General features: G+C 39.5%; 3 protein-coding genes across 8 annotated transcripts in view; 1 reads left to right on the plus strand and 2 right to left on the minus strand.

Annotated features, from left to right (window-relative positions):
* Positions 1-177: 177 nt before the first annotated feature.
* On the minus strand, positions 178-3,160 carry pigc (phosphatidylinositol glycan anchor biosynthesis, class C). The gene is made up of 3 exons (XM_040040347.1): positions 3,042-3,160; positions 2,166-2,397; positions 178-2,077 (listed from the first exon to the last, which is right to left on the minus strand). The coding sequence occupies exons 2-3, from the start codon at positions 2,391-2,393 to the stop codon at positions 1,421-1,423; spliced, it is 885 nt and encodes a 294-aa protein (XP_039896281.1). The 5' UTR covers positions 2,394-2,397; positions 3,042-3,160; the 3' UTR covers positions 178-1,420.
* Positions 3,161-6,049: 2,889 nt separating this feature from the next.
* On the minus strand, positions 6,050-10,249 carry tmed5 (transmembrane p24 trafficking protein 5). The gene is made up of 4 exons (XM_040040348.1): positions 9,931-10,249; positions 8,856-8,953; positions 8,589-8,769; positions 6,050-7,963 (listed from the first exon to the last, which is right to left on the minus strand). Exons 1-4 carry the CDS (start codon positions 10,129-10,131, stop codon positions 7,745-7,747), a joined length of 699 nt encoding a protein of 232 aa, XP_039896282.1. The 5' UTR covers positions 10,132-10,249; the 3' UTR covers positions 6,050-7,744.
* The window catches only part of suco (SUN domain containing ossification factor), a 44,935-nt gene continuing 40,269 nt past the window's right edge, over positions 8,874-13,539 (plus strand). For 3 of the 6 annotated variants that reach the window (XM_040040332.1, XM_040040333.1, XM_040040334.1), the window contains exon 1: positions 11,259-11,535. In XM_040040332.1, coding sequence (XP_039896266.1) covers positions 11,483-11,535 — 53 coding nt within the window. In that variant the 5' untranslated portion in view covers positions 11,259-11,482. Of the gene's footprint in view, positions 8,879-11,258; positions 11,536-13,539 lie in introns of those variants that run through there. The other 3 variants (XM_040040335.1, XM_040040337.1, XM_040040336.1) reach the window with 2 other exon arrangements.

Genomic DNA, 13,539 nt, shown 5'->3' on the forward strand with positions numbered 1-13,539 from the left:
CCAGGTCGGCTGCACTAGTGCCCGCTGATGCCGTCATAGCTCACTTATTTGGTCATTAGCTGCTAACACAGAGGCTCCTAAACAACATATAGCAGTAGTTCTGGTGTAGTTTCTACAGCAAATTTTTTGTTTTTTCACATGTTGCAATTAAAGCAAAAAGCAAGAGGAGACAATGTGTCGCCATGTAGTTGTTCTTTAATCTGAGCCAAAAATTAAAAATAAACAGAGGAACCCCGGTCTGTTTCACACTGTGTGCTGAGCAAACTGGGAGGTCATCAGCATAAAGTTGTTTTTGGTTTTTTTTAATGGAAGTTTGACTAAATTAGGTAGGCAAACTTCCGCCATGCTCTCTGTCGACCGAAAACACCTTGTCAACAGGTGTTGCTCATCGGATGTGACGTCACTGATTGGGATTTGAACGGAAGGCGACATGAAAGACCCTCATCTTTTTCATTGACTGTAGAAAACGTCTACATTTTCTTACCTCAGTGCTCATGACACATTTCATATTTCGGGCCATATTTAAATTCACAACACAGCGACAATGTTACAACATATTGTCCCTTTGTGTGTATGTGTGTTGTTGTTGTTTTTTTATTACAAACACCTTAATAGTAAAGGACAGAAAGTTTGATAACAACTGAAACATGACCCCCCCAAAAAAAGTACCATATTTTACAAGATTCATGAAGTTATCATTATATGGGGTGTGTAGCTCCACTGTGTAGCAGCTGAAGTGAACGCAACCCAGTTTAACCCTGGAAGGAGACAAATCCCTTCCAGGGTTTTTAAATCAAGAATGACACCTGGTGTAAAAATCTGCCAAATCAAACACTAGGAGCAACCTGCTGTGCTGACGACTTGTGAACAAGGGACATGGTAACTCTAAAAACTGCGGCTATGTCTTATATTAAGCTTGTAGTGTGTAGCAGGTAAAACAGCTTCTTGTAGTATTGTATTGAATAACACTGAAGAAATACTCTCATTACCAAAATACACAATGAAATCCTAAAAGTCTTCTAATATTTACAAATAATTTGTGGAAAATGGAATTACAGCCCTTTATATGTGTTTTCATTTTTTCCTTACAGAGATTTGCAAACCATTAACAACCTGTAACAAGTCATATTATTAGTTGAGACCTTTCGCACAAACTGAGGTAAATTACAAAACAGTAGCAGCTTGAACATTAAAAACCATCCTCATACTACCTGGAAGAGAATAATAGTTTGTCATTGCTTTCCAATCATACATGAACCAGTGATAAAAAAACAAAAAAAAAAAAAAAACCAGTTAAAATTAGTCCTTTTACATGCACAGCACCAAGAAACCAGCACTATGACAGTGAATTGGTTCATATAAAATTCAGTTACACTTTTAATATCAGTTTGTTTAGGAGCTGCTTGTGCTAGGCTGCTTATTAGTGAAGGAAGCGGCTCAGGTCCTCTCGAATCTCAGCCTCATCCCAGGGTCCATGAATGTTGTCTTTGTGCCTCTGCAGCCTGACAAGCAGGAAAGGACAGAGCAGTGTTACACTTGCTAAAGCCAGGGTTAAGAGCACAGCTCCACCCAGCGTCTGAGACCCCAGACCTACTATCCCTCCAATGCAAACTCCCATGCACACCCCAGTAAAATGGCCAGGGGCGTTCTCCCTCAGCGTCTGCAGCAGGCAGGGCCACAGAGCAAACACCAGCAGGGCGCAGCTTAGCATGGCGAAAGTGTGCAGAGCTCCGGGTAACCTAGAGGCTAGGCACACCGAGGCAAACAGAGCTGCATTTAAAGAGAGGCTTCCAGGAGGCGATGGCTGGGCGTAAGGAAACGACACCAAATGGGCCAGCAGCATCAAAGCAGACATGGCATACACAGTGTCTGTACTCACAGACTCTGTTAGTGTCTTAAGAACTGGCGAGAAGCCAAAGGTGAAGGAAAGGAAAATGGCTGCACTCTGTAAATCGGCCAGATGAGTGCGGGGTTCACCACATGATTCAACGCGAGATGTCAAGGCTTGATGAAGTCCATAACCCAGTAGGGCACAGATGAGGCTGGACCACAGCAACGTCTCAGGCAGCAGCAGACCCTGTGAAGAAAGTAGAGCTCTTTAATAACCCGCTCCATTTGGTAAAGACACTTTGTGCTTCAAAGACTGCAAAGACCCAAAGCAGTACCTGCTCCATGTAGAGCCAGAGGGTGATAAAAATGGCCACACAAGACAGCTGCTGTCCTACAAATCCGGCTTCCTTCACTACAGCCCAGTAACGGTACTGCCGGATGCCCTCGTTCCTGCGTAACTCCTCCAAGAACCGCTGGTCTACGTAGTTATCTGGAAAAGGCTGGCGTTCCCACAGCACCTTACGCCATGGCACAGCTGGACCTGGGGCACCATCTGGCCCCATCACCCTGATTTCAACACACAAAACACAGACGGTGGAGAGTTTGAGACCAGCAGGGGTGTTTTATCCACTACTTAAATGATCTGTCATACCTGCAATCTTTGTTATGTGGTTTTCATTATTTGTGGTTTCCTCGTAGTCTTTTGCACGGCTTACCCAGTAATGTCCCATTATAAACACATTATGTTTCTGAATATTGCACGACTGGAAAGCCCTTTGGTTAAAGTTACTACTGTTTTGTGACATGACTTGACTCAAAGTAGCTAGGGAAATTTATCATTATTTTACTAAACATATTAAGCCTTACAGACAAGGCTTAAAGTAGCAGGCCAACCAGGGTCCTTTTCTGGGTTCATAAAAATACTTCAAAAGCTCTAAAGCTGATATAATATTATGTTGTTTTTAGGTAGTTCACCCACAGCTCTGTTAGCCAAACAAATGTTGGATCTGAACAACATTTGAAGCGTTTTCTTTGCTGTCAAGTGAATGGATATAATCTCTGAGTCTGTCTATTATAAAACTACTGGTTCTTCCGGTTTAAAAAAGGGACAATAAGCCCACGCATCTCCGGTACGCACGAGTGTAAAAACAATAATGTGCTGAGTTAACTGAAATACCTACAAAAATATTTCTTAGGTGTTTTCCACCTACCTGGAATATGGTTTTAATCAGTGCCGATGCTACAATCTCATCCTGACAGTATCCCGGAAGTAAAGCGCTTTAGCTGCAGCGACCTCTGTTCTTCTTCTTCTGGCGCTCTCTGAAGTAGCTACACTGGCGTGCTGCTGCCCTCTACTGTCTGCTGGTCAGACTCTTCTTGACATTTTTACATGTCATTAATACAGTCCAAGACCTCTTATTATATATATTGTACGATATAATAATAATAATAATAATAATAATAATAATAATAATAATAATAATAATAATAATAATAATAATATGATGGATCCACCTAAATGAGGAAAAAAAAATATTATAATCAAGCAAGGTGTAAAGAATAAATACAGTTTATTTACCTCTGCTCTCAGGTATTTAATCAACCTCTGAAGTGAGTATTTGCTTCAGTGGTTGTTTCTAGTTATTACTTGGATATTTTACATTCACAGCCAGCCCACTGAACATATTTGGGAGTGAGCTAGGAATGTGGAGATTTAGCTCATCCCACAACCTGGGATTTCTCTTTCTACTTATTTCAGGGGAAGTAAGAACTCCTCTTCCACCTTTCCCCACATATCCTGACTCAGTTCTTTAACAAAATTGTTTATACCAGATTGGCATCATGAAAGTCTGCATGCTAAATGTTTCCCTCTACTCCCATGTGTACTGGTACTAACATCATTAGAATTGCCTATTGTATACAGTATGATAAATGTTCGTATATGAAATCTGGGTTTGGATATAGTTTTCTCTTGCTCTCTTCATGAATGTGACTGCATCTTTGCAGGGAACCTTACGATCTGATATAATAATCTGTGGTTAGCATGCCACGCGCCTGTGCTGAAAATGAAATTGTAGATCTGTGTATGAATTTCATCTGCGTTCACCAATCTGAAAGGCTATGCCCCTTGATTTTGATTTTTTTTTTAATATGTCAGGATTCAAAAGTCAACTTTGGTATCTGTGAATAACCGTGCTTTGTTTGAAAAGCACATTGGCGCTGTCTGTCCACTTTATGACAGTACCTTTTTTCTTTTGCAAGTTGCCTGTGCTGAACATACGTGGCCCATTCTGTGCTGAAGTTATAAGACCAAACCCACAGACCGAAGTGGCTTCAAAAAGGTAATCAGGCATTTTAAAGTTCTAGGAAAATATTCTTAGAGTGGCAATAGTTTATGTCAATTTTAAAATTGTTTGTCTTGTTGATTGTGATATTAATCAATACGCTCATCTGTATCGTGATAATAACAGCTTCTCAAAGTGTAGACCACAGCCCCATGTCTCCCTGACAACAGCTCAGGCAGCCAGCAGTCATGTCAGCTCCAGCTCGGGGTCAAAGGAGCCACAAACGCCGACCACCACGGTAAATTCTGCCAACACAAAGAAACCCTGGAAAAGAACATTTAATTCCCAACAAGGTTTCTACATTCTCTACTCTTCCACTTTCCACTAAATTCATGTTGTTGTATTATTACTTTATGATTTAATCTTTGCCACATCTGTTCTATATTTGACTTTACAGAGGAAATCATTTCATAACGGTGTTTCCAGGAGTACGGGGTCGTGCATACAGGGTGTGATAGGCCCGTAAGTATCATGAAACGTGATATTTTGTGGATTGACTAAAGCAAGTAAGTCGCAGTAACGTTTTCATTCTGCTTCTTCCCACCGTGTTACATTCACTGTACTTTGGAAGGGCCTGTGTTACTACACTACAAGAATGTCTGATCATCACATCTCTGCACCACCACACCACGAAGGACATGTTAGAAGCCAAGCAGCTTCACGGCAGGGTAAATTATGCTTACAGATACCCTAGGTATTCTACAAGCATCTGCATAACTGGTTTATACACCCCGCTCATATGCAGTAAAACCAGGCTTGTTACTGTGTGCACAAACATGTCGAAATGATTGTAAAAGAAGGTCTATTCATAACGCTGTTTCAAAAAAAGGTTTGGATGCTTTGGAAAAAGATGATATTTACAACATATCATATGCTCCAAGTGAGAATCTTAAATTGTTTTTTTTGTTTTTTTAAATATATATATAAATAAATATTAAGTTGATTTGTTGCATTTTAACTTCCAAAATTTACGAAACTGTTGTAAATTTGTATTTTTCTTTTTTTGGTGACTGGTCTGGACTGCTGGTTGCCATGTAGCTACTATAATACAGCCAGAACATGGTTTGCATTGTCTTACTGACCTAAGGAAGCCTTCTCTGAAACAGACATCATGTAGATGGCAGCATTTGTTGTGTGCCAAAATCTGTTTAGCAGATGCACAAGTTGTCCTTGCTGTATGCATGACCGCCCCTATATACTGTCACAGATGCTGGTATTTTTAACAGTACAGTGAGATCAAGCCAGATGGTCTTCTTTAGCCTGGAGAATACACCAACCAAGAAAAAGATCAAATAAAATTTTGAATGATTTGACAACAGCTCAGTTATCATTTAGCCAGGAAGTCTTGCGTTTTTAAATCTCTTTTGCTTAAATGTCCTGGGCCAAGAGAGGCAGCACACCTTGTACGGTTGCATGCAGTAGTTTTTCCAAAGTATTCCTAAGCCTATTGAAACACTTGACACTCTCTACGGGATGCTCTTTTTTAAAATACCCATCCCTATTACTAATAAACCTAATTAGCTGTGGGAACATTTCACCAGATGTTGCCCTTGTCTCACCTTTTTTGAAAGATGTTACTGTCATTAGCATATGCTAACCAAAAAAAATTTAAATTTCTCACTTTGAGCATCGAATATAATGGCTTTGCATTGATGATAAAGATAATTTCTGTTTTTAATCTACATTTGAATCACAGTATCACACTCTTTGGGGGGGAAATATAACAACAGAATGCAGAAGTCAGAAAAAAGGTGAAGCTGTTTAATCTGCAGAAATTTTCAAATGCAGGATATTAGCTAAATAAATATGATGCCACTTTCCCTCTTCTCCCACTGCTGTTTTATGACAGAAAACATTTCTCAAAGACAATGAAGCTGTAGACACAAACTTTTATTACTCAGTAACATAGAAATACTTAAAAAAAAAAACGTTGTTCTTTTGTTTTTGTAGAATTCTGAAAGCATGTTAAAAATTGATCAAAAAATATTTTTTTATTACCAATACATCACTTATTAGAATCCAGACATACAGTACGTAAATACCAGTGACAGCAACCATACATGAGAATAAGGAAAAGCACTGAAACTGAGGCAGATGATGACCATTTCTCACAACCAGACATCCAATATTATTACAGGCATCCAAAGAATTTGTGATTGACATATGCACATACCATGTGGCAAAATGTTATAACTGTAAACCAATTAGTCTACTCAGTTTGGTTTTATTCACTTCTAACAAAAGATGGTGTAAATCACAAAGGCATAAACTCACTGTATGATCTTCACCTTACAGCACAAGGCAAAAATCAGAAGACTGCAACATGAAGCATCGAGCCAAGGTAGTGAGCAGCCAGGGTTCCACAGTGGAGATGAATAAACATCAATAAAAACTACAACCGCAGTAGCAGTTTAATACAATACAAGTAACAGGTAACAAACTGGTGTTATTCCAACCGTGTAGACTGTGGACCCATTTTTGTTTGCCAAAATTGGGTTCTGTGGGATCTGAGGCAGTGCAAGGACCTGGAAAAGTATGTTGAAAAGAGAAAAAAAAAAAAAAAAACACAAGGCAAAGGATAGTTTATGCATATTAAACCAACCAATGCATTGAAGTAGTGGCAATGACCTTCCAGATGTCACTCAGATAGAAATAGACTTCTGTCACAGGAGAGACGGGCAGGCTCAACATCTTCACACAGTAGGTGGCTGTAAGTAGACACCCAGCAGCAGCAGACAGGCTTCACAGCGGCGGCGCTGGCTGGCAGCCATTCAGGCCACAAGTCCACAAATCACGGCAGAGGAGAGTGGGGCAGTAGTTATAAAGAGATCTGGAGATGGCCCGTTTCCTTCTCTTGCGGTCTTTTGGGTGCCAAAGAGCAGCATTGCAGTGCAGCCCTGTATTTTCAGTATTGGCATGAAGGGGAATATGTGGCTGAATTGTAACAACATAAATGTTTGTGGCAATAAGAAAAGTATTCAAAGGCCTCACCAATAGGCAAAAGGCTGGGAGCGAAATCCAAATGAATAAGGCATCTTATTGTAAGGGGAAGACACACTAACAGACTGGCAGCACCTCTCACTCCTATCTGACAGAAATAACAGGCCCCAGACCATTCCTTCATCTAGTTTAGCTTAACCTATGTTGAAATTAATTTTTTTTTTTAAAAAGGAAGAAAAAAAGAAGACATTTTTGCATTTGGCCTGGCTCCATTAGAAAAATAGTTGCATTGTAAATGTGCTTCTATCACTGATGAACTACAGCAGTTGGGGGGACCTATCAAACAAGATGCATGTTTTTTCAAGAAAGACAGAGCTAGGTTGTATGTAAAGTTGAGAGTCATAAGTTTTTCCAAACCTGGGGTTTCCTTCAAGCTGCAACGGCTTAAAAGACCAGAGCAACAACTGTGGTAAATTGGCTCTTTATCATTGTGTGTGTGTAAGTGTGCATATATATATATATAATATCCTTGATTAAAAGTCACAAAAGGGGAAATCAGCTGAAAAAATCCATAAGGTTTTTGTGGGCAACTGTGTCAGTCTCTCTGTTTCACTCCATTTCAGGTTGTGTTATGTTCGAATTTTCCGTTTATCTTCAAACAGCGAGCGGACTAGGTAGACCTGAACCCCCGAGACCAGAACCATAGCAATGAGATTGACCACTGACCAAAAGTTCACCCTCTCAAAGTTACTCTCCTGGATGTTTCGGTCACGAGCCTCGAACGCTCGCAGAAGCGTCTGGATCTGGGAGCTTTTTCCCAGCCGAGCCTTCACATTGTTGATGGTGTCCTGAAGGAGAGGAGAAAAGCAGGTCATACTGAGGGAATCTGAGAAGAAAGCTAATAGATCCACTGTACTCTTTATGTAAATTTTACTTGACCAAAGTTAAACAAAAACAAAGCAGGTAATCAGAGTGAGAGTCTGAAATGGTGTTCCTTCCTCCTTGAAAAAACTACTTCCTCAACAGCTGGGGGACAAATTTCCTACCTCTTACCAAGATGACAAGGCTATGTGACTTATGCCACAAATTTAGGCTATTTTTAGCAAATGAGTGGTGCAAGCTGAAACAATTGGCCGCCCTCAGCCAGTAGGTGAGAGTTCACGACATTGTCCTTTCTTGTGACACACTTCGTGTAACTTTGCATGTTGGTGATGGATTATGTGCCATTTTGTTGGCAGTGTGTTCGGTCACTTTGCACCCCCCGTGTCATCCTGGATGATCCTCTGAAATATCTCAGGCAATAGAGGGACAAAGTCTAAAAATGCAAGTGGGAATAAAACCAACACACTCTGAATCAAATTTAACCACCTACCATCTATCAGTGCTATTAAGGTTTAAAGCTCACACATTCAAATCTATTAAAACAACAGGTTTGGAATGTGTTGAATTTATTCAAACAAGACCAACTCTTACCATAATGTCTTCCAGCTTCATGTCCAGGATGTCTGTTCCGTGGACGTACTCCTTCCAGTCATCTGGGTCTTCATCTGTATCCATGTTGTCCAGGATCAACTCGAAGAAGATGAGCTTCTCAGAGACTGAGCTGAACGTGTTGTCAAAGCAGAACATGTAGTCTCCCTCCTCAGTGTCTATGCTGGAAGAAAGCACAAGCAGTAAGATCTTCCCCAAACACCTGAGTTATTAATGTCAGTTTTTAAATAGAAGATCGGAGCTACTTACGTGTGGACACCATCAGACTTGTGGTAGTCACTGAATAGCATTTGGCCCGATGGAGAGAAGACAGTGAAGTCTACATCAAGGCCTGCACCATCTAACACCTGCGGATGGAAGCATTCATATCAGCCCTCAACCCCTGAGAAATTCACATCTGTTGTGGCTTATTAATGCTTGTTTTAACACATGAAATGTCAGGAATATTGTTTTTTTTTGTAAGGAGTCTGACATTTATGCAGCTAAATAACAAATTAAAACTCTGTGACGTCACACAGGAAGAATAGATTCCGATTCTCTGCGTAACCTGCACACTGACCTGCAAAACAGGTTCCCAACAATATGAAAATCAAGGTGTGAACCAATTTACTTGTTGCTTCTTTTGCTCTGGATTTAAAACAGTAGTAAACGAGTGTAGGCTGCATGTGGTTTGAATGATGTAACTGAAGAAAGTATTCACATCCTGTACTGAAGTAAAAGTACAAATGCAACACTTTAAATGTACTCCGTTACAAGTAAAAATAGCTACTATCGAAATCATTACATTATACTTAAAGTTTTAAAAGCATCACCCAAATTTTAATGTAACAGTTAAGTTTTACTGCTGTATCTGGTTTAAGTGGAATCCATTTGAGCTCTTTTTAAAATTCAACTATTTTCTGAACATTGCGAGTATAATACTGAGAAATACCTTTAGAATTTCTGGCACCCAGTAAAATGATTATTTTTATATCTCTACGCCTTTACTTGTATGGACTGCTCGGTAGCTTAACTGATAAAATAATCATTAGTCAAATAAAAGCTGTAAAGCAAATAGCTACCAGTAAAACACTTCGAAATAAAAGTAGAACATTAGTTAGATATAGAAAGCATAAATACCTTAAACGTGTACCTGGCTAAATTGCCTTAATTATATTCCTTTATTGGAATAAGTACCACAACTAAAGATCTAATCAACAGGTTTCACAAGTGTAATATGTCAACGCTGATTTGATTTGGCAGATAGCAGTGTGAAGTTTTGGGTTGACCAGCTAACCCCATACAAACCCCAAAACAACATCCCTATTTTATGAGGCTTTATGACCTGATATTCAATCTCCAGTGAGGCATCATTCTTCATGGTCTGGTAGAAGCACTCCTTTCGACCGGCGGGCAGAGTGAACGTGAAGTCGCTGTCAAGAGACTGAGAGAAGGCAGCCAGCACCACTAACCTCTCCGAGACCAGTGAGACAAACACGGACAGGCCACACAAAAATACCCGGACCATCTTCATGGTCAAAGCCATGACCCTAAAAGTCCCAAAGATCCAGAAATGTGATTATAGAGGCCGGCCACAGTGCTGGTCAGTCAGCGGCTGTTAGCTACCTTCGCCCGAAGTTGACTTCTAGTTGAAATGTTCTGAAGATTGGGGACAGCTTAGGACCCCGCCGAAATAAAAATTAAAAAATGTGTTTTATAATTTGCTAAAAAAAAAACCTTTTTATTTCACTGTTGATTCAAGCATCTGGTGTATGTACTTTTTTGTATTTATTAAGTATGTGAAATAAACCACACACAATTTTAAAAAAGTCAGGCAAATTATTCAGGGCCTCAATGGAATTGCACTTTGGGATTTGTAGTCCTATTGTTCCATGCGGTATGAGCGTACGTAGAAAACCACCCTACTTTAAATGTGTTTTATGTGGTAAATGAAATAAACCAAGACTTGTATTTGTTTTGATCTTTTTGTTTTCCACAAACGTGTAAGTGACGAAGTGTTAACTTGTTAAAAGCAGAGTTTAAACAAAATCTAAAGTAGGAACGTGACTAATAGCATGCAAAAGTGTAAAATGTGTTTTTAACGAACCAGATATTTTTGTTCTCTTGTTTCTTTATAGTCTAAAAATACAATAGAAACGGATAAGATTACAGTTAAGATAATGTCCCATTATATGATATATAATAAATATAAAAAATTATGTCGGCAGAAAAAAATAATTAGCCCATTTCTCATTAAACACATATAACCATTTTCCAGGATTTAAAAAATATTTATGGGTTTAACTACTTGAAGGTGTTTTCCAGTGGTGAAGAAGGAAGTACACAGTGTACAAATTCTTTCACTCACCCTCATTCATACACCTCATATTTGAATGAATGTAAGTTAATTTACATTTTTTTAAAAAGTGCTAGGACTATATATTCACGTCGACACATTTCACAGTTGAGCAATAACTTTAACTATTGCATGCTTAAGTGATTTGCTTATCAAGAAATAGGTGACGCGTCCTGCTCCACAGCTCCCAACTCATCCTCAATCGAAAGGGGTGGAGCTTTCAAATTAAACTAGTGTCGCTAAACGCCTTTTCATTGGGCTACGAATTCTCAACGCTTATTTGATTGGTTAGATTTTTCAGCGGGGGTTGAACATAGCGAGATCCAGCTACTCGTCAACAGCAGTGGCCACAGGAGCCTAAAAAGAGTCGGACAGCTGGTCCGCATAATGAAAAATAGCACCCCCTCAAGTGTGGGTTTTGCTGTTTTTCATGTTTAAATTAACACAGGTACTTAAAGATTCTCTTCGGTGTGTTGTGTAGCCGTGATCCATTAGGAGAAAAACCCCAAGGAGCGAGGATGTTGGTCCCCGCGGGAAGATAATGAAGAGACTGCGCGTTTTGTTGGTGTGCCTCATTGTAGCTCTCCTGTGCTGGTAAGCTTTCATCGACATCTAATTCTACATCCTCACTATAATCAACATGTCTGGCAAAACACAGTCCTAACAATAGGTGGAGCAGGCTTTGTGATGCTCGTCCCCACGTAGCTTTGCTTGGTGTCTTCTGCCGCATAATATCCGTCAGTCATCAATGCCACTGCTACACAGCTAACATTAACAACGTGTTACAATCTGTGGCGTTTTCTGGACTTTCTTATCCTAAGAACAGCTCTGAAATTGTTTTGTTTGTACCCAACTTGCTGATAAGCTTTATTTATTAAATGACTTAAATTATGTCAGAAGGTTTGGTAGCCAGCTGTTGACTAGCGGCATAGCTAGCTAACCTAAAAACCAGTGAAGTCGGGCTACTTGTCAGGTAACATCAGTGACCACCAAGGCAAGCTGGAGGCGACCAACTAAACTCTTTATCTCTAAACTTTTTAATGCTAAAAAAAAATTCAGTCTATCTCCCCTTGATTTAAACTATATTTCATGACGGTTTATTTTCCAATGCCAAATCCATAAGGGCATCAACTGCTATCCTGAAATCGACCAGTCAGTCTGACCGGCTCATAAAAACTCGAGATGACATGTATGTTGTCATATGAAACAAAAAAGCAGCTAAATCAAGGAAATGCTACCATTGTTTGTCCAATGATTTATAAGTTACTACAGTTATAAAACTTCAATGTGTCTTTGTATATTGTACAGAGAAAACCATACTCGCAAGAGCTAGTTTATTGTAAAATCACCGAACTTCTACATACTTAACATAGATTTAACAGCGACATATTGGAGATCTGTTATTACATTCTGGTAAATAAGTTCCCCTCCTAAAAATGATAGTTGTTCTCCAAAGTATGTGCGCACAGAGGTCTGGTAGATTAAACAAATTCATGAGTTGTATTAATCTCGGAGGCATGCAGCAGGTAACAGTACGCAGGGTTTGTGGAATGGGATTAGCAGTCTGGCTAAAGTGCCACCTTTATCCAGATTGGTGACTCAGAAGCAGGTAGCTGTCCAGCTTTCTCTGCCATTCTGGTAATTTCTTTGTGATAAATATGTCAGTCTCACTTTATTTGAGAATGTAGATTAGTTTGCTCTTTAGGAGACTAAATAACCTAAAAAATAAATGAATGAAGACACATTTGATGTACGTGTAAATCCACCCATCCGTTTTCTTTGGCTTATCGGTGCTCAGGTTGTGGGTATAGCACAGCTTTTAACTTTTCCTGGGGGATACTGAGGTGTTCCCAAGACAGCCGAGAGACATGGTGTGTGGCGTAGGCCTCCCTTGGGGTAGAGGCGGAAATTTAAAACTCCCAAGCTGTACAAGAAAATTTCACGTTACTTAAAGTGTGTAGTACGTTTCCAGGAAATAATCACCTAATATTTGTGTTCCAAGATCCAGCAATGGTTCTGGTTACTTTCCTGTAATGGTTATTTGATTCACACTATTGACTATAGTGTTAAAGGAAGCATGTTTGTCCTTATTTCCTTAAAGCACTGAATTTTAGTAGTCATGTTTTATGGATCATATCAGGCATTCATCTTATATAATGTCTTCATGAATAAGTAAAACTTGCACTCCAGCACTTAGTGTACTGTAGCTCCTTCATAGGGTTGCATATTTTGAAAAAGAGTTGCATATTGGCGCAAGCAAACAAGAGCTGTTATTCTTGGATTGCAAACCTGGTACTTCATAGCTATTACACAAATAAGATTTGATTATGAATTGTTATTTATAAACTCCTAATTTAGTCATTTTAAGCACACTTTATATTCTTTTGTAAAGACCCAACATATTATATAGCAATAAAGCTAAATATTCCAGTAAGGCCCTTGCAAGTCAAGTGTCTGCTTGCCTATATTAATGGGCCCTTTTTCCACTTTCCCACAAACTAATGACAATGCTGCTACACGTACAAACTTCATTAGTAATGCAAACCCTTTTTAGCGTGCAGCTTCTCACTCCTCCGTGCCAACTCTCACACGTCTTGG

The sequence above is a fragment of the Simochromis diagramma genome, unplaced genomic scaffold (assembly GCF_900408965.1).
Source record: "Simochromis diagramma unplaced genomic scaffold, fSimDia1.1 OVJJ01000026.1, whole genome shotgun sequence".
Classification (NCBI taxonomy): domain Eukaryota; kingdom Metazoa; phylum Chordata; class Actinopteri; order Cichliformes; family Cichlidae; genus Simochromis; species Simochromis diagramma.

Coding starts and splice junctions, on each gene's coding strand:
- tmed5 (XM_040040348.1), bottom strand. CDS start 10,131: ATGGCTTTGACCATGAAGATGGTCCGGGTATTTTTGTGTGGCCTGTCC. Junction 8,954..9,930: donor CACTGGAGATTGAATATCAG/GTCATAAAGCCT, acceptor TTCCATCCGCAG/GTGTTAGATGGTGCAGGCCT. Junction 7,964..8,588: donor TGAAGCTGGAAGACATTATG/GTAAGAGTTGGT, acceptor CCTCTCCTTCAG/GACACCATCAACAATGTGAA.
- pigc (XM_040040347.1), bottom strand. CDS start 2,393: ATGGGGCCAGATGGTGCCCCAGGTCCAGCTGTGCCATGGCGTAAGGTG. Junction 2,078..2,165: donor TCTGGCTCTACATGGAGCAG/GTACTGCTTTGG, acceptor CTTTCTTCACAG/GGTCTGCTGCTGCCTGAGAC.